Source organism: Grus americana, chromosome 1, assembly GCF_028858705.1.
Source record: "Grus americana isolate bGruAme1 chromosome 1, bGruAme1.mat, whole genome shotgun sequence".
Classification (NCBI taxonomy): Eukaryota; Metazoa; Chordata; class Aves; order Gruiformes; family Gruidae; genus Grus; species Grus americana.
The window spans coordinates 89,569,700-89,596,541 of NC_072852.1; the positions used below are offsets into that span (position 1 = coordinate 89,569,700).

Here is a 26,842-nt window from a genome sequence, read left to right on the forward strand (position 1 = left end):
GAGTATTTTTCAGTATTGCCATAATCTTTGGCGTTAGAAAGGGGATGAGTTTGAGTATTTCCCAACCATCTAATTTTGATGAACCCATACATTAAGCCCCTCTGACAAGCAATATATATGAAAATATCTAAAATTTTTCTTTGTTCCTTCATTTATGATGTGGGCAGCATGCATTACTTTCAGTAGTTCCTATCTGCTGTATCAGCTATCAGACTCTTTGGGTGTGACAAACTGAAAGGGGCAATAGTTGGATTAAAAAGTAGATCATGTTTTCAGATCATCTTACAGAAGAAATAAGTATTTTGAAAAAAATTAGCACTAATTCCAAAATTGTGTACCAACTCAATTGCATTTCACTTTCAAATAAAATACTGAGAAAAGAGCTGTTTCTCCTTAACTGCACACTGAATTGTTGTGCTGCTTGATTTATCAAGGATCTAAAGTGAAATATTAGGTGTTTTGTTTAGATGCAAGTGTAAAGGAAAAGAGAATCCTGGGTTCGTTTCTTGGCAGATAAAGGACAATTACTGATTTGATGGTTAGAAAAACATGTTTATTCAGAAGAATGTTTTTACTAAAGGAGGAAAAAAAGAGTGTATTTCTTAATAAGTTTACCTAAACTGAAACATGAGCAAATTTTTCTGCTTTTTTGTTGGTTTTTGCCATAGCTTTTTAAGATGATGAGTCTCATCTTGCCTTGGCCAAAATCCTTCTCTGATGTTTGATTTATGCATTCATTATCTCAGCTACAGTGTCAGGCTGTAATGTCTTAATATAATTTCACTGTGGGTTTGTGGGTGAGTGGCTGCTACTGTGGAAAATAACTTCTATTCAAGATTTTACTTCATGTCTTAGCCAAAATGCAAGTATTGAAGCATATTCTATACGCTTATTTCCAATCTTGCTTTAGTGAGAATTACTTGATTTGCAGCTCTTCAAGTCAACATAACTTGATCTTTATCTTACATTATTGCAGTTGTCTTCTGTTCCCAAACTCATGCTAAGTGTTTCTGATCTTATTTTACTTAGGCTGTTTAAAGACGTCAGTCAATTTTACATTATATGGTTTCTGAGGAACTGCAAGAGGAGAGATTACTTTCTTAACAAGGTGAAGATTAATCCAGTGTAGTAAAATGTGCCTGGATGCTGCCTAGTATGCTCATGTCTTAGCTGTCCTGGACATTGAACAGAATTGTTGCTACTTGCTACTGTAGATATTTAGATAAAATTTCAGCTTTATACCAGATAGTTCTGACAGTGATATGCTTCAGAGATGCCACTTCTTCTGCCTGTTCAGAAATGGTTGGTTGGCTTGTTGTGCATGTAGTATCTTCAGATCTTTCGAGTTTGCAAAGTTGGAAAGAAAAATCCAGAGAATACTGCCTTTGGCTTGGGAAGTTTCCAAGCTACCTTGTGGCTGGGGGCTGGGAGAGTGTGCTGGGATAGCTGTCCCTGCAAGCTTGCCCTGTTTTATACTCTTCCTTAAACACTTACTGGTTTTGCTGTATGAGATGGGATAGATGAACCTGTGCTTTGTCTCTTATGTGCTGCTTGTATCTTGATAGATACCATATTTGAGTATCTTTCCTCTACCTGAACCTTTCCAATAAAAGAGTTGTGTTCTTCAGAGTGCTTTATTTGTTTATTAGTTGCTGTCATCTTCTGCAGACAAGGGTTTATTTACCTAGCTCAGAATATTAGACAAGCACTCTGCCTTTCCTCTGAGATAGGTGTGTATATTATTGCATTGAAAGTAGCCTCCTTACCTGGACAAAGATGAAGCGTTGCCATTATTTTACCATTGTAGCAGCAGTAAAGTAGTAACACGCTCCATTCTCTCATTCCATAAATAGAAATCTTCTGCATGTATCTACAGTCCTGGCTTCATTATGCCTGGTTTATCTTGCTTGAGATTCCTAGGATGAGGGTAAATGTAAGAAGAGAAGGGAAGAGCTAGCAGTGTTGAGACCTCAAAATCTATTTTCTTTTCCCTCAAAGACAATCAAGCTTCTAATTAAGAAAACTTGCTGCACTGCTGGCAAGAAAGCCTCAGGTACTTTCAAAGCCTATATAGGTTTGGAACAGCAGGCCTTGAAAAACCTCCACTTCTGGATAGGTATGCAACTTTTGCAGACGTGCATATGTATAATTTCTCAAAATCTGCTCTCATGAGTTTTTAGGCTTCTACTTTGTATCACTTATTTTCTACTTCATCATATCTTAAAAAGTAATACTCTTTTTGTCTGGCATGGAAACTGGCCAAAATGGGGAAAGGTCTGTTTTTGCTAGTTATTTTTCTTTTTGCTTGCATAATTAAGAGGAAGTTTTGCTAAAACAGTGCTGCTCCCCTCTCCCTGTTTCTAGATACCTGACTCTATTTTAGGATTTCAAACTCCAGCAGTCTTCCTTAACAAACAATTACAGGAACAGTTCTGAGAATTTCAGCTATATGCGTAAAGATTGTCTCTGAAAGCCTCGGTCTGCTCATGTACTGACAGAAGGGAATTGAATCCCCAGATGTCTAGGCTCATTCTTGCAACGAGAAATATTCCTTTTGTTCTTTTTTTTGGTAGAGAAAGCTGATTCCCATTGTGTAGGATTTTGTTTTAGTAAAATCTGTATATTGCAATAAAATATTTGGAAACATCTTCTGTAGTTTGAATTACGTTATTGTCCTTTCACTGGGGAAAAAACTCTTATTGGAGTAGTTGTATTGTTTCTGAGAGAGGAAAACTAAACAAATGTATTAATAGGCTTAACAAGCCTTAGGAAGAAAAATAATACTTTTTGTGAGCTAAAGTATGTATTTTAAGGTAGGATAGTTACTATTGAGAAAAAATGTCTGTACTGGCGTAATGTAATAAGTATTTTGGGGGTTTTTGTTTTGTTTTTTTAACCATAGTTGAAGCATTTCTCAGGTGTTTGACAGTCTGAGCTTGTGTTTTGCTTTGAGAAAAAAGCAGTGGATGTAGTGCCCAGGTGCTATCACTTTGGTTCGCCCAAGCCTGCAGTTTGAGTACGTCAGCCTGCCCTTGACACAGGCTGTCATCAAAAGGAATGGCTCTGGCCTTATTGCCTGTTTCTCTCTCCCTCTGCCAGATCGAGCGCCTGCATTGCTGTGGGGTGAATCAGGGCAGGGAGTCTTGCCCCTCCAGAAGCTGTTTGGACCCAGCTCGCTTGCCAATAGCAGCTGTTTGATACCTTTTACCAGTGCAAAGCAGTGTCAGGGCACAAGGAGGGATGGGAGGGCCAGCACTGCCCTTCTGAAGGCAGCCTCCTTTGCAGGCTGCAGCTCTGCTGTGGCAGAGTCAAGGGGTGTGGTTTTGTGTTATACTTAGCGTGGCTTATCGGGGAGCATAGGCAGTAAGGAACAGTTGTCTTCTCCGTTCTTCACCTTGTCAGATCTAGCAGCTGCCTGTCCTCAGGATGAGTTGGTTCAACTTGCTGATTTGAGGCTTCTCTTATTTTGGAGATGGATTAGTTTGTCAGATCAGTAAGCTAAATTGACTCATCCTCAGACTACAAGATTGCCAAACTTGCTATGGCAGGAGCATGAAGGTGGGAAATAGGACCATCCTTTTTGGCAGTAAGCCCCCACTTTGATCAGATTAGGTATAATGTGAAAATGAGCTGTAGCTTCTCTGGTTACCTTAAATAGTTTTAGAGATGTCCAACTTAGTTCTCTTGCTCTTCTTGTTCTACTATTTTTATTACTTGGAAAAAAAAAATATCAAGACTTGCCGATAATGAAAAACTTAATGCATCTAGCTTCTAAAATGCTGCCTCATCTGTAACAAGAGCTCCTTCACCAAGATAGCTATTCCTGCCATGGAAAATATCTGCATTGCACTGATGACATGCCTACAGTTTCTTAATGTTAATTGAGATAATGCTCTCCTTCAATTCAAAACCATCTTTAACCTAAACTGACTTGTTCCATTTCTGTGCAGTTCTGTAGCGTAATCTAAAGCAATAATGTGGGACAGACGCGGAGGCTATGTAGTCTCTTAGAGCCATTCTGTGTTCTGCAGTGTGAACTGGACAGTGCAGCACAAATTGATTTTTTTTAAATTTTTATTTTTTTTATTATTAACATAGGGATTCAGAATAGCTACTACTCACTTTCCTTTTTGACTTTTTCCCCTCTGTGTTTCCCACCTGAGGTGGATGTTGGTTTTGAACAGCTGGCAACTTTCTTACTCCTCCTTCAGCATTAAAAGATAGGCATCAAATGAATGCCTTTTCATAACTAGTTTCATCTGTCTTTCTCACTGGATTTTGGCTACTGTTTCAGATTCCAGACAATCTGTTTCTGAGTGTGATTTCACCCATACACTCTTTTGGTTGGACTTCTGGGTCTTTGATGCTGTTTCCTGGTCATATGTATGACAAGCACATACTGTATTCCTGTCCTGGGTGCAGTGAAGATGAAGATGGAGAGTAAAAAAAAAAAAAATTGCAAAGCAAAAAGTGAGTCCTCTGACATCCTGGATAGTAGAAAAATATATCAGAACCCAGGGCTTTGGCTGGGGGGAGAGCTTGGTCCTCTGCCCTCCAAGGAAAACTCTGCAGGTTCAAGCAGGTGTTACTGTTCATTGCATCTGGGTTTTCAAGGCCATGTACGTTACAGATAAACACAGAAATTGCTCTTTTTTAGAGGAAAAAAAAAAAAAAAAGAGGTTCAGCATTGTGACAAGGATCAGATGCTGTGGCAGATAACTCCACCAGTGTAATAGAAGAAGCCCTCCCAAGGAGGCTTCAGCGGATGTGGAATTACATGTTTCTTGCCCTGCTCCTTCCTCTACAGCTCCATGGTCTGGCAGGGATTGCAGGGGCCACAGAACTGGCTGGAGGCTCTGGCGGCCTGGGCTGCCTGCATTCGTGGTGACAGCAAGTACCTCGTGCACTTGGAGGACTTGTTTGGGGGCTCTCTCTGTCCAATGTTAATCTGATAATAGTCCTGCTCTGCATTCTGTTCTCTCCTCAAATCTCTGCTCTTGCATCTGCTTCTCTCTGCTTTTTTTTCTTTTTTAGTATGGTGCTGATGTTGTTCTTGGGGGTTTTTGGGGCTTGAGGTATTTTGTGGGATTTTTTTCCTGTCTCTTTGCTGTTCCTTACCTTCACTTTTTTCTTAGCCTGCCTTCCTTCCTTCGCACTTGCCTGAAATAACTGGCCACTGTACAGTTTCCTCTGCGGGTTGTACTGTCTCAGCCTAGGTCTGTCTGTCTGCTCTTTAGGCTGGGCTGCAGGCGTGCCAGGGCAGGAGCTGTCTCTTATTCCCAGTGCTGCGCCTAGCACAGTGGGGTCCTATTCATGCTTCATACTTAAGCACTGCTGTAACAAACATGATTGAAAGATTGCTTATTTAAACCCCAGTAGAAGAATGGAGGCTCCCTCTAAGATGTATTCGATGGTCTTAATTTGTGCAAGTGTGTAGTAGGGAGGGTCTTGGCAGCTTGCAGGTGCTGCAGGTGGCTGTTCTGTGGATTTTGCTTAATGGCGTGGTCTTGTGTATTAGAAACCTTTTAGTGGATGCAGAGAGAGAATGAAAAGGAAAAAACAGTGATGATACCTGTTCTGAGGGATCAGAGATGTACTTGGCTAGGTGACATATGTACACTTAACTGGATGCAAAAACTGTAACAAATGCAGTTAAAACTGAGCCAGGGAAGGCTCCAGCAAGTAGGCAGATTCCTACTTTAGCGGTTTACATGAAACTACTTTAATGGAAGGTTTGCAGGTCATGCCAGATATTTTGATGGTAAGATTGTAGACCTTCTAAGAGTTCCCCAAATGTCTTGTTTATCATTTGTTAGTCTTGGGGGAAGAGAGATTTGGAGTCTCTTGTGGTGCTCTTAAAGTGGGTATGTCAGTAGGTGCCCAGTGATGGATTCACTGTATCAGCCTTGCTAGAAGATGCTGGTAGACTCGATGAGGGTCAACTGTTGAATGGCACGAACAAGTGGGTAAATACGATCTGTTTGTAACTTGGGGTTCTCCAGTGCCCTGTCAGGGCTCAGTTACAGGGGTCTTATAAGTTATTACGTGTCAGCTGAACTGCTATAGTTATCTTTGGCAAATGTTTGCTAAATCATGTTCCTTGATGATGTAAGAGGGAGGAACAACTAAAGGAAACTTCAAATAAGAAATCCGAGGACTATATAAACTGAATTTCTCAGCTAGCAATTAATGCAGAGCTATATAGCTAAGGGGGGTACTGTTGAGGCCACAGTCTTATGCTAAAACAATGTTACACTGTTTCTGCACACTTCCTATCTCTGTCCTTGTCTGTTGTGCTGCATTTAATCTGTAAACTCTTTGGGGCAGGAATGACCTGACCTGAGATTATAAAAACAAATGCTGTTATGATCGCCTCAGTACTCACTTCCTAATCCGTGGAATGACCTTATCTAAATTTAAAGTTGATTTATATAGCTAAATAACTTTTGTGAGGTGGGTTCATCTGTGTGTGTGTGTGAGGTGGGTGGGGAGAGAGAACAGAAAGTGTGTACTAAAAATAACTTGTTAACGAGCATGAGACTGCTTATGAAACCCCACCAGCAGCCAGTGTTTAGATTACCTTAATTGTATGTTTCTGTATTTTTTTCCAAAGCAGAAATTTAAGTATAAGCATTTCAGTGGATATTTTGTTTAGTGACAGGGGGAAAAAAAGTTTAATGCTGCTCCCTAAGATAATAGGGCAGGGGTTTCCCCCCACATCAGTGTTAACTGCAGCTTGAAGAAAGCTCTCTTGCTCAGAAGTTTACTGTGTTGGTCTAGGTTTGCCATGGCAGAAAGAGTACTCAAAGCAATCTATATGTTACTGAGAGAGATGGCTAACACAAGCCTTAGAGGTGCCTCAGAAAGGTGTGGGGCACCACCTTACCCAGTGGTAGGAAGGAAGCATTCAGTAAGGCTTTTCTTCAGATGCTGTAAGTAAACATCCCTTTTCGATTCAGCTGCCTGGTTTTTAAGTCAGTGGGATGGTAACCTGCTGGGATTTGTTGGTGCTTGATGGAAGCAGCTGGCTGTTGGAGTCCCATCTGCTACAGCTGGATCCAGAAGAGGTCATCTGATGGCCAACATGATAGGCATCCAGGCTAGATCAACAGAGCTCTTCCCATCCTTCTTCCTCTTGTGTTTTTGTTTGTTTTGACTTTTAAATTGTTCAGAGTCAAGCTTATGCTGGGGTAGACTAGCACAACTGCATGGTCAATGTTGTGCTGTGCTTGTTTTGGCTTCCTCAGTTAAGGTCTAAAAACCCGTAGAAAGTCAATGCCTTACAGCTTCCTGTGACCTTGTAGTGAACATTTAAACAAATCTATCATGTGAATGTTCAGGGACCTGTTAAGCACTCTGTTCCTTTTTTAAAGGTTTATTTACAGTTTTTAGCATTAAGATTTCAAAGAGAATGAATTGAATAACCCCTCCAAAAAACTAGGATTACCTCTAAAGGGAGACTTAAGGCTGCAGTGGTGTTTGGAATGACTGAATTGAGATGCAGTAAATCCAGATGCTGTTCTTTTAGTTAAATTTCAGGGTTTTTTCCTCAATAAATAAATAATAGGAAAAAATGTTCCTGCATCTTGATGTAATTTTATGTGTTTGTTATATCAAATATAGGCATATGAGGCACGTCAGTAGCTGTCATGCTTTCCTGGAAGTATGTTTAGTTTCTCTTTCCTTGTGACATACTGACCTCAAAAAGGCATGAAGACAGAGGTCAGTTGAGTTACACCCTATTTCATTTTTATAATAAAGCTATGCTGCCTTTCTGAGGTGTTACTGCTTATTTTGTAGTGATGGTATAGTTTATTTTACAATAGCAGTGACTGATATCTGTGTAGTGTTTACTTTTCACTCTGTTTTCCAGTTTTCTCCTGCATGAACTTAGTACTTTCATTTTATATTGCCATATTAGAAGCTGTTGAGCAAAATGTGGAGGTACCAACAGTTCTTTGGGGTTACAGGTTTTGCCTCCTTGGGAGGTTTTGAAATCTATTGACATCTAAAAAGCATTACTATCTTTTGGTGCAAGTGGAATGATTTTTTTCTTTTTTCTTCCTTCCTTTGTGTCCAGCTAGAGGCAAAGGCAACATTTATTTCAGGGCAAGTGTTTTAAAAGCCTTTTACCTTAGTGATCTTTGGCTTGGCAGTTGGTGCTGAAATTTGTCCTGATTATGTCTCTGTATTGAACCAAAGTGAATTGACACATAATTAACCATGACTATCATTTGATCATTAAGAATAAAGCTAAAGAATGACTGTTTCACCTTTTCATCATTAATCACTTTAGTATGTTTTTGTTTAAATAGAATGCAGATTTTGACTGCTGTGGAAAGCAGCATATTCGGTGTTGAGCTATGACACCATTGCATTAGTGCAGGGTAGAAAAAAAGGGCTTATGTAGGTGTTGAACCCTTCTGACCTTCTTAAGACCCAGAGAGTCATTATGTTCATCCTGTGCAGGCTTTCTTATTTCAAGTCTAGCAGTTGTGTTTCAGCTATGTTCTATGCTTTAGAAAAGATCCAATCTAAAATAAAAATCTGTGTTGCAAAAATAACTTTAACTTTGAGAGTTTTTTAGAAAAAATTTGTCCACCCACAGATTTGTCCCAAACTTTTGCAATTTCTATTCATTATGTGCAATATCTTCTCCACCTGCAGATTGGAGCCTGTCTGTTCCTAAACAGGTAGCTTTTAGACAGAATCCTCCAGCTTTCTCTCTTTGACTTAAGTTGTTTGAGCTCTTAAAGTCTCACTCAAAGTAATGTGTTTTCTGACCTTGTAATGTCTGTGGCTTCTTTATGAATCTCTAGTGTTTTGAATCATCATTCCTGAATTTTAGCTATCACAAGTAAGCATGCTATTCCAGTAGCTGTTCATGGATGCTAAATAGGAAAGAGAACTCTGGGTTTTTTGGGGTTTCTTTTTGCTTTGGTGGGTTTTTTCCTGTTTGTTCCCCTGCTTATACATCTAAGGATTAGCTTTAGGTCTCAGTAGCAATGTTGTGCTGAGACACTTCTGTCTGAGACACTTGTCTTGCAAGTCAGTTGATGACTCCACTCTTTGGGTGGGTTTACTTGGTTTGGCTGTATGGCTTATCACCTTGGGTCCTGGATCCCTCTGCTTAATTTGTGCCTGGGTTACAAAGGGAGGCCAATTGCTATTTCATTGATCTCTATCCTGTGCATAACTCTCTAAATCTTGTGTATGAGAACTTAATAGCTTTTTTTTCAGGTTGTTGATAAAAGCAGTAAATGTGAGGCCAAAAATCAATGCTGGTGGAGCCTTGTACTGTATTTTATTAGATCATAGTTATGTTTGAAACTCATGGGCTAGTGTATTACAATGTGATTAATAATAATTTTTCTTTCTGTGTATAGGTTTCTGACTATCACATCCTAAATTAATGGAGAAACCCTACAGAAGTCACAGTGCTTTTGCATCAGTGCTCTGCCCCCCTCCCTCCCACCCCCCCAAAACCTGTAGTCTCTTTAACAATATGGAGTCCAACAATCCAGTTTGTATAAACCACCTTACTGCTTCTTTATTCATTATCAAAGTAGCTGATATGGTACATTATCTGGAACTGTTGTCAAATGTACAGGATCATATGGATCATCCCACGCACCTCTGAAGTTCTCCAAGTACTCTGATTCCTTTCAAAAATCAACATCACTTCTCAGACTTCTTAACTAGCTCTTCCAAAATCCTTGGATACAAATTGTGAGATTCTTCTGATCTTAAGTAACGTCTGATGGGCACTCTTATATTGCGGTATTCAGTTACAGTCAAGAAGTCAGATGACATTTCCTGTGCTAAAACAAGTGTGTGTGTATATATTTAGTGAATGCTTCTACCTTCTCTGGATGATTGGCACACTTACAGGTCTTTGTTCAATGCTTGACCTGAGCTGTTTTTGAAATTTCAAGGACTCCTTTTGTTTGGGGTAAATTTAAAAAGTAAAACACATTGTATTTTGTTAGACTCCTTTCTTTGATTTCCCAAGTTTTTCTGATTTGGTCCTTGAACGTTCATTTCTATATTCTACTGTCTCCCACTAGGTAGCATTCATGCAGTTCACTGATGAAGAAAGGAATGTCTGGTAAAACAATTCATAAATACAACTTTTTATACTTTTTTTTTTCCCCTGTACTGGCTCATAATTATTAGCTTTTTGTGAAATTAACCTTTTAAAAATATAGTAGGGAAAATAATTAGAAAAATGTCACCTAGCACTGTGATTTCTACTGCTGACAGCATATTGCCTCAAACATATGTTGCTCACACTGTAGACTCTGAGCAGCTGATGACCTCCTTCCTTCACATGCCATGAACAGATATCTAAGAAGCCAGGTGTTTTATTTCATAGCCTAATCTGATGGTTGGCATCAGATCCTAGCAGATAACTTTTCTTGTGCTTTCTATTAAGACATTTGTTTCATGAAGTATTCAGATCTTTTGACCTTCTCAATTATCAATGACTGAAAAAAGCCAATGCAGTTCTGATAGACTTCCATCCCCTTCTGGTCACTCATTTCTCTATAGATAGTTGTCAGCTGCTGGTTGTAACCTATTCAAATTGGCAGGGGCTAGATCAAGCAGCGTAGAGTTTCGGTGGACTGTATTGAACATTGAGCAAATGAAGATGAAAGAGTGTGGAAGCCTTAGACTTGGGAATGGGAGTAGTCAATATTGACGTAATATTGAGCCGTATCTTGACAGGGAGGTGGCACTGAGAATTAAAACAGATTAATGAAGATACTTGAATTAAGTGGAGACAAACAGTTACATGACCTCAGACATTGTAGAGAGTGTGTTGTAGGTCTGTGAGGTTTTCTATTAGGACTTAAAAATAACCTAAGTAACATCTAATGGGAGGACCTGTGTGCATGCCAGTGAAGAGTGCAGCAGTTGGAGGGAAGCAAGAGGAGATGGGTAAAGTCAAAAGAAAGAGGAAAAGGAGGAATTTGTAGACAGCACAAAGGATTGAAGTTACATCTGCAGTAGGAAGAAAACATCTGTAAACATCCTACTAATTAATTGTTTCTTCAACTTCAAAACATATAAAAAAGGAGGAAGAAGGTGTATGTGTAGTTGAAAGAAAAAAGAACTGTACATCTCTGACTACGTACGTGCATTTGTACTGCTTGGCCAGAAGCTAAACAACTGAAGGGATGTAAGGCAGATGTAATTTTGGACTTACTCCGGGCACATTCATTAGAAGGTGTGGAGCGAGTTCTGATCAATAGCAAAGGACTCTTACATAGTCTCTGAGGATTGGAGTGAATTTTATTGACTGATAGCTACGTTTAGGCACTGGCAAAAAGTGGATGTGCAGTACACTTGTAGAATGGTCAGTTTTCAGCTAGAGGTAGGTATCTGCAGCTGGTGGGATATTTATGTGATGAAATGCTTGTCCAGTAGCAGAATCCCTTGTCTCACCTGGGTAAACATCTGCCACCTTTTTTTGATGCATGCCTCCTGTTCCCAAACCATACAAATATTTCATTAAGATAATACTGATCCATATTCCTTTTGGTTTAATTGGTGAATTATATAAACTAAAGACAGAATTGAATATATTCAGCTTTTTTTTGAGTGTACAAAATTGAATTAATACTCATCTTGAAAGGGTAAGTGGCCATTGGCATGAAGTAAAATGATGACGTGAGCCATTCTAAAGTTATACCAAGATACTGGAAAATAGAGTTAGAGCTTACACTGATGCTCTAATAAACTGTAGTCCTGTAAATGGCCTGTGTTCTTTTCTTCCCATAAACTGATGAGTATTCTCTGATTTCAAATCACTGGCTTTACCTAATGCTCGTGACTTGTCCCGTATAGTCCTCATATGGTAAAGGTGGAAAGTGAGCCAGAAAGATGGGAGCATTTGGGAATTAAAATGTCTGGATTTTGTTTTCAGTTGCGCATCAGACTTCTGGAATAACCTCCTCATCAAAAAACACCCCCAAATACCACATCATGGATGTGAAACATCAAAACAGCGTGGGGAAATGCTTTAAGGGTTTGCGTGAAATGTACCAAGTGCAAATACAAGTGTATTACAGAGTGATAGCTATTTATTTTCACTTGTGCTTCTGTCCTGGGTGTTAAAAAGGTGATTTACCTAGATGATGGTTGTACAGTCACATGAATCTGCTTATTTGTTACAGTAAAGCTAGGTCATATTGCATACAGCACCAGAAAGCAGCTTCTTTGGACAAATATTGGTGACTGTTCTGATGTGAGCTGTGCTGCAAGAGCTGTTTAGTATTTTGGTGTTCGATCCTTCCTTCCTTAGTTTTTCAATTTAATGTTTTAGTTCTGTTGTAGACCTACAATTGAAGGTGTCAAGAGTATTGTGTGTTTGACAATGCCTGCTTATCCGCTGGGGCCGCTAAGTCTGACAGTCCGTAACAAAACAAGAGGTGAAAGGGATGAGATGAAAACTGACTAGGCTTCTCATTAAGACTTGCTGTGGTATAATGCTTCTTGGTGTTTGCTGTTAGGAGTCTGGTTGGAGGTAGTGAAGACAGCTGGGAAAGGGTGTTTCTTCTTCATTATCTTTTGTCACACTGAGGTTATAACCAGTATTTTACAGAGCTGTTTATTGAACTCCTTTATGTGCTGTTTGGCTGGCAAGTCAACTCTTGCTCTCTTGATGACAAAAACTGCAATAACCCTTCTGAACTGTGCATGGGATTCTGAACAGTGCATATATCTCTGTAGTGCAACAAGTGGTAAAACAGGCTGGGGCCCCTGGATGCTGCTGTATACAAATACACATTACTTGTATACTTTGAAAAGGAGTGAGATGTTTTACTCCACAGTCCCTCGGGTTCGACTGTTCTGTAATGGCATATAACTGAAACTCTTAACAGGCTTATTTTTCTGAAAGCTTGGAGTACTTATGGTGGCTTTTTTGGATGGATTTGCAAGAGCTGTTCTTTATTGAAAGAAGGAAACTGGGAGAAACATCTAGCAGGCTTAACGTTCTGTAACATTTTGGTAACAAAACAAAGTAGTTCTTGGTGTAGCTAATTGAAGTGTCAGTGCTTACAATTTTAAGCACTGAAGATTTTAAGAAGTTTAGGAGCTGTTTTTCCATGGACTTAAGTGTGTAAAGCTGGCTGGCTTCTCATTTGAGCTCTGGAAAAGTTGGCCAGGTCGCTGCAGTGCCATGTTGGGAAGAACCACCTGATGTGGCTTGAAATTCAGGGTTTGCTTCTGTGGTCAAGGAGACCCCGAAGTGAATTGCAGCTCTGAAGAGTGTCCTTAGAGCACATCTCTTGATACCAAGAACTTTAAATCTCAACCAGTATTGTCAGGGACAATTTTTTTTTTACCTCTAAGACTTCAGTAGGCTTGATTTTTGGGAAAGCGGGGAGCAAACCTCATTAACAGTAATCTCAATACTCTGGCCTTGTGACCAGGGGTGGGGGTGGAAGGGGAAGGGAAGCCCCCAAAAATGCAGAGAAGTAGGGGATTACATTTTAAATGATCAGGGTTGTTGCAGTAAAGCAGATGTCACCTATTTATGTGCGCTGAGTTAGAATGCTAATCGTGGAATAGTCAGGCAAATAAAATGCAGGGCTGCTATCAGAATTACACTTTAAACTTGTTCACCAAAAAAAGGGGGTTTAATGTTCTTTCTTTTCCTGGATTCCTTCCATTAATTTCTTACAGTTATCAAAGAGAAGGGTGAATTTTCCATGCAGTTTTAGTCTGCTTCCATTTATGCTCCCCTCTCTCCCTCTGAGCAGACATTCATCTTTCTTTCCAGTTTTCCTTTTTTTGGTTGTTTCTATGTTTTCTCTTCAAATGTGTAAATCTGCATCTCACCTTCTCGTGACTATTTTAGGGAAGGGCTGTACCTGCTGTGTATTGTTTGGCAAGTAATTGGCACCATTTGCAGTAACGTGCTTTATTTATTTTCAATTTGTTCATTTGCTTCATGGAGCAGTTGGATGCATAAAAGCAAACAATTTGTAAGCACCTAAAAGGTAACAGAAGAGATGAGTAACAGTTAATGTGGATCATGCCAAGCCAGTCTGTTTTTCTTTGGGATCTTACAGGTACAGAAGTAGTAGTAGTAGTAGACGTGTGTATCTTGACTCTGAAGTTTTCAAACTAATTTTTTCATGAGAAGCCCGGGAAAACAGTGGACTACTGGAAATCCCCTGAGAGGCACGCAAAATGGTTTGGTTATTTTGTTTGAGCATAACAAGAGGTTCAAGGTAAAATTAGGATGAGATATTAAATAGGTTTTTGCAGAGTCTTTAAGCAGTCTCACAGGAGTCACTGGTTTTCACAAATATGTTAGGTAAACTTTACATAGCATCATGAAATGGATTTCCTTCTGGTGGTGACTGTGTGCTTGCTTGAAGGATGTGACAAGCTGACAAAAGAGCGTTAAGTAACCTTGGATGCAGTTCAGTTGGGACAAATGCAGAATATTAGGCTTTGATAAGAGTAATCAGGTGTGTAAGTGGAAAGTGGATGAGGATTGGACAGGCAGCAGCTCTGCAGAGGAGAATTTGATACACAAACTGACCATGAGTCAACTGAGTTCCAGCATTGCACAAGCTGCAAACATTGCGCTGGGTTGTACAAACAAGTGTGTTGTAAGTCGGACACAAGAAGTCACCAGCACGCTGGGTAGAGCTAAGGTAAGCTTCTTCTGCAGGGTCTAGTTTTGGGTACCGTACCTAAAAGACTTTTAGCAGTGAGGGGAGAGGTCCCCCAAAAAGCAATAACTTCTCCATCATGGTAACTTTCTTTGCAACTGCCCCTCACATATTTGAAGGGTGTGGTGAGGGGAAAAAGGGCAGGGGGGAGCTGTGCCATTTTCCATGCCTTCTGGAAGTGGAACAAGGAGCGATTCGCTTAAACTGTACTAAAGACGATTAAGCTACCTGTTAGAAAAATCTTTCTAAACGTGAAAGACTGGAAGAGACTCCTTGGGGAAGCTGTGGAAGGAAACTTTCTTAACGTGCAGATGTGATGGGCATCTCTTGAGTGCAGTTTCTGTAGAGTTGCAGAGTGATTGCTGTGGATCAGCAGATTTCTTCTGGTTTTTCTTGCAGCCTTATTTGATTCTGTAACCTGAGCCACTGTAATTGAAGGGGCAATAAATGCCCAGTGTGGGCTTGCAAAATACCTGAAACTTTGGTTCTATTACAAACAAAATCAGACTTTGAACAACGGGAAGCACCGTTGGCAATAACAGTGCTGCTAAGAGTAGGTAATAGCGGCTTTGTCTTTTGATGGGGAAAGTGGCTGCTTTATGTGCATGTGTGGTTGGACTGCTGAAACCCACAGCTGCTGCATCTGCACCAAAACACATTCACCGTGATCTTGCATCCTGACAGCACATCCCTATCTGCGTTCTGGTTCATGTCAAGACACGAGCTAAGCATGTCCCGTTGTCGTCCTTCTCCTTCCTCCCCCTGCCCCAATAAGTGCCTCCCTTCCTTGCAAGGAAGTCTGAGCACAGAAGGGAGGAGTAGGACTGTGCCATAAGGTGCAGCCTAGGTTTTACTTCACGTGCACACAGACAGCTTTGACAAAGGCTTTGCTTCCTAATGCATGCAAGCTGAAGCTTTACATGTAGGTGGGTCAGTAACAGACTTTGTCAGTGCTTCTGGTTTTTGTTGCCAGACATATGCCTATAAAGGACAGAGTGCTGCTCTGTGGGCTATACTGACAGTTTGGTTTCTTCAATTCCGGAAAAACATGGGGAAATGCATAATTTTGGTAATACAAACAACACTGTGTTTAATACCACTTATGTTAATCAGATATAGAAATAAGTACTTGTCTTGGTCATGCATTACATTTTATTGCTGAGCTGTTTGTTCCTGGAAAGGGAATATTTTTGTTAGCAATAATCTAAAAGAAAAATTGTCACCACTTAAAGTATTTCAGTAAAAAATATGTTCAGTGTTTTCTTTGCATTTTGTCAGGGTTTTTTTATTTTTCTCTGTAATACTGAAATACACATGCTATTTTAAATCTTTGCTTTACAGTGTTGTTGGTCATCTTGTTTACACATGTATTTTGATTATTCGTGTACCTCTTGCTTCCCAGGAGACAAAGATGGCAGCAAAGTGACTACAGTAGTGGCAACTCCTGGACAAGGTCCGGACCGACCACAAGAAGTTAGCTACACAGACACCAAGGTGATTGGAAATGGATCTTTTGGTGTTGTGTATCAAGCCAAACTCTGTGATTCAGGAGAGCTTGTGGCCATTAAGAAAGTCCTGCAGGATAAAAGATTTAAGGTGAGCCTATGCATAAGTTCAGAATATTTTTCATGAATGTTATCTCATTTTCCTTGTCTTTGATGGCAATGTTTTTTATTTTTTTTAATTTATTTTCATTGGAGCACATAAATGCACGTTAAAATTTCCAAGACCGAAGATTAAACAGAGGGTTTATGACAAAGGCATATAGTTTAACTTGAAAATCAGTGAGTCACTGTTTTTATGATTAGTGCAAAACAGGAAGCTAAAAATCCTGATTTGATGTTGTGATGCTGTTTCCAGGTCAACGACTAGATGTTTTTTTCGGACAATGAACTGAGGAAACAAGGGAAAAGCTTGTCTTAAGCTTACTTTTTTCTTGCATAGACTCTTCTCCGGTCATTAGTAATTAAGCTGCTGGAAGGAACAGGAGCCTTTGGGCTTTTTTTCTTCTTGTCGCACCTACAAAGTAGAAGGCTGTATTTGAGTAATTTGGTAAGTCCCCAGGCCAAGCGAGAAAAGAAATACTCACTCAGCCCAGGGCAGTTTGAACTGAAGGCGAGTTACTTCCCTTCGTTATCTGATTTTTTAAATGTGATCTATTCTGGTGGTTTTAATAGACTAGTGATTCTCTATTCTAGACAAGTGGCTTTCCAAAAAGCTATATTTTTATCTGGTGATATTTAAACCAAGTAAAAGTTAAGGACCATCGGCAACCTCATCACTGCTGTTAGTCCTCAGCTTGGTACTTGGTGTACTTGACTGCTTTCCCCTCATAGTCGTGTGGCCTGCAGCTAAACTCGTGCAAGTAGTAAATAATGGCAAAAGCATTGGTTTTAGCATTTGAAATCAGTGGTGTGGGTTTTAGCATTTGAAGGCTACAGCTTTCAAGACTATAGAAGCATAAGGACAATACATAGAGAACGTGCCATGGATAATCTTGTTGGCATGGTCTAGATACAAAAACTTCTGAGCTTAAAAATAGGAAGTTGAGGCATGTTTAAGGAAAATGAGCAGTTCGAAACTTCTTGTTAATAATTTGATACTTGATGTTAGTTTTGGAAATACTTCTAAAGGCTATTGGATGACATCATCTCAGTTTTCTCATTTTTCTAGTAAGACTTCATGCACAGCTAGCTTCACTGGTAATGTTTTTAATTTGAAGTGTTCTGAAGAAGTCAGTGTATGCCTTTTGCTTGAGTCTTGAAATTGATGCCGTCATCACCGCAGGCATCAGCATATCACAGATGCATTAGATGAAGAATGGAAAAGGAAAGATGTGTTTAAATTAATGTAATCATGCAGCATTGTTTAACTTCTAATTGAGAAAGGCTTCTAAAGTTCTTACATTGTTCTTGCATCTGAGTTATTTCTGGTCTGTATTATTTGTTGAAAGCAATTAGTACTAGGGAAGCAGGCAATATGATGTAAGAGTGGATTATTTTAGAAGAGCAGAAGAGGTAGAGGAATAATAGAAGCTCTAAACCTAGTCATGCTTAAAAGAGCTTTTCCGATTGTATGGTTTTAGGGGGAAGGCCAGGACTTTTCTCTTACAATGTCATGCTTGGTGGATGTTAGCTAGTGCTTTAGACCAAAATCTTTGATTTCTTTAGTCTCATGACTTTGAGGTTGTGTAGGGTGTCAGAATGAAAACTTGGCTGAGTATTTTAGTTCCTGCCCATCAGATACTAATAGTTTGTGACGTCTTAATTTTTTTTTAATATAAATCTGTATTGGGCATCTAGAACAAAATGTAGGTCTTTGATTGTTTTTCTTTCAGTAGTTGATTCAGTGGTATTTTGTTATCTGCCTATATATCTTTTTATTTCAGAGTATTTCTTTTAAGCGATTAGAAAAAAACATTAAATCTTTTGAATATTACCCCTCTTTTTGTTTAAGAAAAAAACCAACCAAACAAAAAAACCAACAGAAAGCTAAGTAGGCTGTTTCCAGTTTGGACTCTGAACTAATGCTCTCTACAGCTACCTGAAAGGAGGTTGTAGCTACATGGGTGTTGGTTTCTTCTCCCAAGTAACAAGTGATAGGACAAGAGGAAGTGGCCTCAAGTTGCGCCAGGGGAGGTTTAGATTGGATATTAGGAAACATTTCTTCACCGAAAGGGTTGTCAATCATTGGAACAGGCTGCCCAGGGAAGTGGTTGAGTCACCATCCCTGGAGGTATTTAAAAGATGTGATGTGGCACTAAATGACATGGTTTAGTGATTGACTCGGCAGGGTTAGGTTAACGGTTGGACTTGATGATCTTAAGTGTCTTTTCCAACCTAAATAATTCTATGGTTGTCTATGTATGATGGCATAAGCTGAGAATATCCAGTACCTGGATGTTTTCATATCCCTAAACTAGGTGGAATTAATGGTAAGGGCATGTGTAGATTTACAGATAGATAGCATTAATTTAAAAATATTTAAGTTAATAATTTGCATGAGTCACATCTGCAGTAGTACCCAAGTTATGCATTTTTTTTTTAATGTTCTTATCCCAAGCTTGTATCCCAACTGCACTAGATCATCTACCTTTGGTCTCAGCTCCCCAGTTTTTCCCATCATTCATCAGTCTAGTCCTCCCTTTCTTTTCACATTCTGATCTGGAAGCGTATGTTCTGTTGGCAGGCAGTGTAAATTCCTGCAGGCTGGATGAAAGCCTTTGCTTGGACGGATTTGGAAGCTAGAGACATGTATCTTATATCAAGAATAGCATACAATTACTTCAGGGTATGCTACCCTTTGGGAACATCTGATCTAGATTGTAAATGCTGGACCAGATACTTTACCAGTTAAACAGAGACCTTCGTTTGCTGTACAGTTTGATCACAGCATAGGAGCAGACCACCTCTTCTGTTCAGAGACCTGAGCTGTGATGTGCAGCTCAGTTGGGCTGTTGCCACCCCTGTGCAGCTGTCTGAGTCCAGATCCAAGCCCTGGTGAGTGGAGTTCCTTAAGGAATCTGCTGCTACTTCTCTCTCATTAATGTATACCCCTGCTTTGGCAATGATGAGGAAAACCGTATCGTAGACAGCCAAAGGTGGCAGTAGCTTGTTTAATTTAAATGAACTTTATCAACTTCTGAGGGAAGAGAGGGAGCACTTTAGAAACGCCTGTCTGCGCTAGTCCCAGCGGTGGAGAAGCAACAAGAGGAAAGTAATGCATGAAAGTTGCTTCCTGAAGTGTAGATCCTCAATGAAATTTTCAGCTGTATGCTTCAAGCCGGTGCCTGCTTATCTCTGTATCCTGACGGATTTATCTTGGTACACGCAGTATAATGCCTTTGTTGTGATTTAGCTCTTTTAAAAAAAAAAAAAAAAAAAAAAAAAAGCTTTTAGAAAAGCCAGCAGGAAGTCTTGAAACTTAAAGGGCATGATTGAGAAACTTTAGGAAGTCCCAAGAGAGTGTAACTTCTAGGCTCCTTCTGCATTTTGTGAATGTGGAGGGAGTTTATTGTGAAGATGTGGAAAATGCACCACAGTTGCCAATTTTTAGATCTCTGTCAGGAAGCTGAGATACTTTTATCCAGGTTTAAAGCTAGCTTGAAAGCTGGAATTAACAGAGGGGGGTTGTCTTTTTCCTTTTTTCCTTTTCCATTACTATGACAAATTTCTCAGCAGCCTCCACTGAAGTGGAAGCAGCATTGGTCTATGCCAGAACGAAGTGATTGTAAGATCTTTATAAAGAATTTAATATTACAATTTCTGTGATGGTAAAGATAGTTTGCAATGCTTCTGCTTGTTTCTCCTCCCTTGTTGCATTTTAGTGGTTCTTCAGGTTAGTAGTGCAGTTCCTGCATGGCTGTGTTTTAAGCAGAGTCTCTGAAGTGCTCTGGGTTTTAAATTATGTCTAGAGTTCAGTGTAACCTAGAGCAATAGTATTGGTACACTAGGGATAGAGACAAATGGCTGAGGGGAATAAATAAAATAAAATATAGAGATTTATGCTTAATTTTGGTTTGCAGTTATTCTGCTTTCATTAAGCTAGATCTCCATACTGAGTGTGAGGAACTTAAGTAATGTAATTTTGGAGAGTTATGTGATACTTGAGTAGTTCAAAAACCACATGCTGTTTATTATTGATCTGTGGGACCATTGAATTTATCTCTAGTTGGCATGGAGGGGCATTTTTTCTTTGGGGTTTTTTCAGTTAAAAGTGTAACAAGGGTAAGAGAGATGTTTCTCTGAAAAATGGTGTAATACATTCACAAGCTTTTTGGACCCAAAATTGATTCAAGTGGCAAAATTTCCTAAAGACTATGTCCCAGCTGTCATAGATCTATACTGTGTTTCTTTGTCTATCCCACAGATGCATAACAATAGGTCCTCAAGCAAAACATTGATACAGATAACTGCAGTTAAATGATTTATCATATTTTCAATTATTTTCAATCCACATGTCTGTGCAGGCCCTTAACTGACACAGCCTAATTGTGATGCTTGAAAAGAAAATACTGGTAGTATGAATTTTCTTGCACTGCTTTTGTTGGCATATTCATTAGAATATTCTTCAGATGGAGTCCGTCATGTTGCTGTCTAATTCTGCAAAAAGCAATAATAAGCAAGCAGGTATGTTAGCGCAAATAGGAAATTCTTAGTCTAGTTTTTGTTATTTCTGTCATTCCATGCCCATTCTTCAGAAATCCTGTTGGAATGAATGCATGAATTGCTAGAAATATGTCTCAGCTGACTGAGAATAAATACTTAAATGCTTCATATCTGAATTGCAGTACTTAACGTTTCTGCTTTAGTGCTAGGCTGTCACCATCTAAATGATGAAGAGTTCTTAATCCTGCACCTTTTCAGACAATCTAGATTGGGCATCACATTTCTTGTTAATGGCTCACATAGACCTCAAGCGTGCAGCAAGAGAAAGCCAAAATCTGTCATGAGAACCATTCATGCCATCCTGCCTGTCAAATCATTCAGGGACTGCCTAGGTTTAGCACTCCAACTGTGTGTGCCCATGGCTTAGTTGCCTGAATTACGCAAATAGGCAGATCTTCTGGAGTGTGAGAGAATGCCAAACTAGGGCCCTGATGTTCCATAAACATGAAGCCCTGCGTTGGTAAAGCTGAGGCCACTGAATAGCAGGCAGTGCTCTTTCCTATTTTTAGCTATGGGAGGAATATATGTTGTAACCATTTACATTTTTGGTTTGTTTTTTTTTAAATATGTAAGATCTCAGTATTAATCTGAGCCTTAAAACCCAATAAAGCAGCAGGATAGAAAAATAAGTCTATGTTGAGGTTCTGTTTTTTCTCTGCTGGGTGTGTGTACTTTTGAGCTGTTTGAAACGTGTCTGAAAAAGCAACAGCTTTCCTTCAGTTCCTGCTTCAAATATATCAAGCTGCTCAGTATGAAAAGATCTTTTTTCAAAGTAGTCTGTATCCTCTGTGTTAATTACAGCAACTTTGATCATAGCAGCTCACATGAAAATGTAAAACCACAAGGAAGAATTCCTGTTGAAAAATGACTAGGTGTTTAGGTTCTTCAGTTCTGTTAACTTTTCAAGAGACTTTCCTGTTCAAAGTTTTCTACAATACAAAGTTTGACCCATTTCTTTAAATAGGTTGTGCGTGTCTGTGGTTGAAGGTGTCGTTCTGTAAACTGGCATGTATTAAAAGGTGTGAACCTGTTGACTAATGAGATAATAACTTTTGCTCTTAATCTCAGTGGTTAACAGACCACTATGAGTGTCTGACTTCAAATCGGATTTAATTAGTTCCACTCTTGGCTGACCCTCCCTGGTTAATTTCTTGGCTCTCAGTTACCTTTGGCCGTTTAAGATACAGTAGCTAGTAGCATTATATTGAAAGAAGGCTGCATTTTCAGGGGGCTTCAGTCTACTAAGGTCACTGTTGGTGTAGCTGATCTGTTTTGAGGAGGGATGTCCCTGATAATCTGATAGAAATAAGACTTAAGTCTTTTCTGCAGTCTGTAAACTTGGGCTGTAGGTAGTCATGTCTACAGACTGACAAACAGGGGTTTGACACCTGGCCTCTTGATATGTGTTGGGGAACCCAGATAGAAAGCTTTAAGGGAAAAGGTATCACTGTCTCTTCAGTGCAGGTTTGGTCTCCCTTTGCCAGGTTCAGACGGGATGCAAGAAGCACCTTTTAGTGTTTTAGCAAATCCATCTTCCAGGCTGCTATTCCTATGTACACGAACATGTGAATGTTAAATGTATAGTTGAAAAGAAGCCCTTGTTACTGCTGAAACTTGATACCCTGTAGAACTCTGACTTCCTTTGTATGTGCCTGAGCTATAGACCCTTTCAAGCACACAATGTCCAAGTGGAGTACTTTACCCCTTTCTAGACAAGGAATTGGAAGTTATCACAGAGGTTTAGAATGAACACTGTCTTCATCTTAAGTCAGCATTTTTTAATCTTGAATTCAGTGTAGAGGTTGGACCTGCTCTGGTGTATTCGTGATCTTTCTCTGTGACCTTTTGTCATCTGCACAGGTTTCCACTGAACTAAAGGCTCCACTCTGTTAATTTAATCTCTGTGCGTGAGCTACCTGAGCTCTCTCATATCTGCATCTAAGGATTGTTGAATATTAAAATGTTAATCTGTAAGGCCTTCTCTCAAAATAATGGATTTTTTATTTACCTTATCTCATTTCCAAGGATTTCCCAGTTGAGTTGGAAGCTCCCATGGGATAAAAAGTCACAAAGGAAAGACACAGGGATGAGAAACAGCAACATTTAAGTACCTTTCTTGTAAGTCTTTTGAGAACTTGCACATCTTAGCTACTTTGAAGATCTGAGGAATAATGAATCACTGTTCATAAGACCATTATGGAGGTGGCACCTTTAAAAGGCTGCCTTAATTTTATTGTTGAATAGCTACAAAGTACACCTAGAACACCTAGATCTGTCTCCTGACTACTTTAATGTGATGGCTTGTGTTTCTATCACAAGTGGGGAAGGAAAGCTGAAAGTATTTTCCAGTGACATTAGCAAATAGTACAGACTTCTGTAAAACTAGTAGACGGAAGATAATTGAGCTTGACTCAAAGCCTTTTCAAAACTATCCCTCTAGTCCTGCCTATCCCCATCTGAGGGAATACAGTCCCTCTTAAAGACTGGGGCTATCAGATAGGATTTGCAGAATGGGAGATGCCTGGGCATGTGTTCAGGATATTTTTCTATCTTTTAAAGAGCTGGAGGGCTGTGTTTGGTTCCAGAGAGTTTCTTCAAGTCTGTGCTTTAACTCTTGTACAGAGGCCAGACTTGTAGCTCTGGTCCATCTTAGCTTAGCCAGATTATCAGAGATGATTACCAAGATAATAGCATTTCTTATAGCAGCACTTGATCTGTCTGTCTCCTGAAAGCTAGCTTATTGGAGCCAATTCCATCATTTGACTGTAATTGCAGTTGCAGTGCCTGTCTGTTCGCAGCACACCAAAGAGACTGGGTAGATGTCTGAATTCTCACTCAGAACCTTGTATTTCATTCCATTTTCCAATTTTTACAAACACTGAGTTTTGCTAAACCAAACCAAAAATCTGTTGGAACCATTGCTTTTGGCAGCCTTTGAAGTAAGCAGTGTACTATTCGTCGTATCAGCTGAAACCTCCCTGAATGTACTTTTGTGGCCTGGAAAGGATCTAAGAGGGCTAAGAAGCATCTTCTTCACTTTGTGTTATGTTAAAGTCTACATAATAAAATTATTGTAGTTGTATTATGACTGTTCCTACAGATGTTTTCTAGTCTGGAAAAATCAATTGGATGTATAATAGGTGTTAATGCAAAATAGGTCCTCAGTTTGGCATGTGGAGATGAATTAGAGTTTGTATTAAGGGCATTGATTTCAGTTTTCTTTTTTAGCTGGGGAGTTGGACTGAAAATTGCTGCCCAGGGAGTGCAGCAGCATCCAGCTGTGATTGGCCTGGGGAAGAGGACGCAGTGCTCTTCATCTATAGACGTGGCTGCCTGTGCATGTAGAAATGTGTTTCCACATGTTGCCAGGTGGAAACTCACATGTTAGTAGGGAAATACTGGCCCTAAGAATGTGTTCTCTGAAAAGTGAGCAAAAGAGCCCTTGAGGGCTTTTTATCCCCTTACCCTGTGGATGATAGCATGAGGCATTTGTGTAGATAGATACATGCCACAGTTCAAGCAGTGCATTTATTTTGGATTTTGAGCTTTTTCTATTTCTGTGAGTTTTTCTGTGGTACTCCCTAGACTAGGACCAAAGATAGGATTTAAAAAAAAAAATAGCTGTTTGTGGTCAACTTTTTCTCTTGTTGTCTGCTTCTAGTGCATAACTTGAGACTACAATTAAACCTATCTGTCCTATGTGTATCTGCTGACAAACAATAAGATCCTTAAGTTGTATTAAATTCATAAAGCCTTTTGCCCCACTGGTCCAGATAATTCATATAGCTGCTGTAATAATGATTTGGTTTATTTCCTATTGTCTCTCACATCTACGAAAAGAAGCGAGGTCATATGTTTGATGTTCATGATATATATATGTTTATATATATAATTTCATGAAATACATATTCCTAAATTAAGATGGAGACTGTTTTGAGACATAGAGATTAAAGAATAACACTGTAGGGATGCTATTCTGAAATCATGACATTCAGAGTGAAGATTACAGTTTAAAATAATTCCAAATGCATTAAGGTATGAAAATGTGTAGTTTAAAGCATATGAATAGCTGTAACTTTACCGTGTACCAACAGCATACTATAGCTGTGCGCGTATAGTTGAAGGTGCTGCAGAATTCCTGATCCTGGTTGCATTAAATTCCATTTTTAAAAGACACTTTGCTTTCCTGTTGTGTTGGGTTTGTGTGGCAAGGTTTTGGTAGCAGAGGGGCTACGGGGGTGGCTTCTGAGAGAAGCTGCTAGAAGCTTCCCCTGTGTCTGATAGAGCCAATGCCAGCTGGCTCCAAGATGGACCTGCCGCTGGCCAAGGCCAAGCCAATTAGCGCCTCTGTGATAACATATTTAAGAAGGAAAAAAACAAGTTAGAGCTTTTGCAGCCGGAGAGAGGAGTGAGAAGATGTAAGAAACTCTGCAGACACCAAGGTCAGTGCAGAAGGAGGGGGAGGAGGTGCTCCAGGCGCCGGAGCAGAGATCCCCCTGCAGCCCATGGTGAAGACCATGGTGAGGCAGGCTGTCCCCCTGCAGCCCATGGAGGAAGGATGAGGGGGTGTAGAGATTCCACCTGCAGCCCGTGGAGGACCCCACGCTGGAGCAGGTGGAGGCACCTGAAGGAGGCTGCGGCCCGTGGGAAGCCTGCACTGGAGCAAGCTCCTGGCAGGACCGGTGGCCCCATGGAGAGAGGAGCCCACGCCAGAGCAGGTTTGCTGGCAGGACTTGTGACCCCGTGGGGGACCCCACGCTGGAGCAGTCTGCTCCTGAAGGTCTCCACCGCATGGGAGAGACCCATGTTGGAGCAGTTCGTGAAGGACAGTCTCCCGTGAGAGGGACTCCATGCTGGAGCAGGGGAACGATGAGAGGAGTCCTTCCCCTGAGGATGAAGAAGCAGCAGAAACAACGTGTGATGAACTGACTGTAACCCCCATTCCCCATCCCCCTGTGCCGCTGAGGGGGGAGGAGGTTGAAGCCAGGAGTGAAGTTGAGCCCTGGAAGATGGGAGGGGTGGGGGGAGGTGTTTTAAGAGTTGATTTTATTTCTCACTCCTCTACTCTGTTTTGCCTAGTAATAAATTAGATTAATTCCCTCTCTAAGTTGGGTCTGTTTTGCTCATGACGATAATTAGTGAGTGATCTCTCCCTGTCCTTATCTCGACCGACAAACTTTTCGTTATACTTTTTCTCCCCTGTTTAGTGAATGAGGGGAGTGACAGAGCAGCTCTGGTGGGCACCTGGCCCCCAGCCAGGGTCAACCCACCACACCTATTTTGCTGCTTAAGTGCCTGAGAAGGACTGGCATAGAAAAACAATAATTCTGCATGCATTAGGGATTAACCTCTTTATTGTTCACATTTGTAAATCAAAGCTTTACTTTTGGGTGACACTTTCTGCTTAGAGGGAGCCTTGTTCATGGCACGTATTCATAGGCCTGTGTAACTAAGGTGATAGCTGACTTTAACGTTCTTGGCTTTTTGGGGTGCCATGCTGGTGTTCAAAAGCAGTTGTGAAAAGCATGGACATCATGTTTTGTGGAAAGATCTGTGATAGCCTTTCAGGAGCATTACCATGAATACTGTATATTTTTGCTTGCCTGAGAAGGTATCCTCACATTGGATATGCATCTCTGAGATTGGTGGATTACAGGCTGGTGGAGCGGATTTTGCTTTTTCTCATTCTCATTTAAAAAGAAAGTATTTAATGGCTACCACTGGTACCCTCGTAGTGTGCTAATAGAGTAGCCTTTCTAAGTGCACAACCTGTCGGAAGTGGAGAATCGAGGGCCGCTTTTTGTGTTGTGAAAGCAGCCTGAACTTGGTCATTTAAAAAGAGAAAAGTCACAGTAGAATTCCTGAAGTCCTTCTGAAGCTCAGGGATTTAGTGATACACTGCTGCATGAGGTGATAGATAAATTCTAAGCTAGATTTATGTTTTTTCATCTTGCAGTTCTAGCTAAGACGAATAGGCAGAGA

At 40.1% G+C, this 26,842-nt stretch overlaps 1 protein-coding gene across 4 annotated transcripts in view; it reads left to right on the forward strand.

Annotated features, from left to right (window-relative positions):
• GSK3B (glycogen synthase kinase 3 beta) overlaps window positions 1-26,842 on the forward strand; it is a 156,445-nt gene that overhangs the window by 42,557 nt on the left and 87,046 nt on the right. For all 4 annotated transcript variants that reach the window (XR_008575514.1, XR_008575515.1, XM_054813643.1 and 1 more), the window contains exon 2: window positions 16,096-16,289. Coding sequence is in view for 2 of the 4 variants with exons in the window: in XM_054813643.1 (XP_054669618.1) it covers window positions 16,096-16,289 (194 nt within the window). In the remaining 2 variants the exon portion in view is untranslated. The remainder of the gene's footprint in view (window positions 1-16,095; window positions 16,290-26,842) is intronic.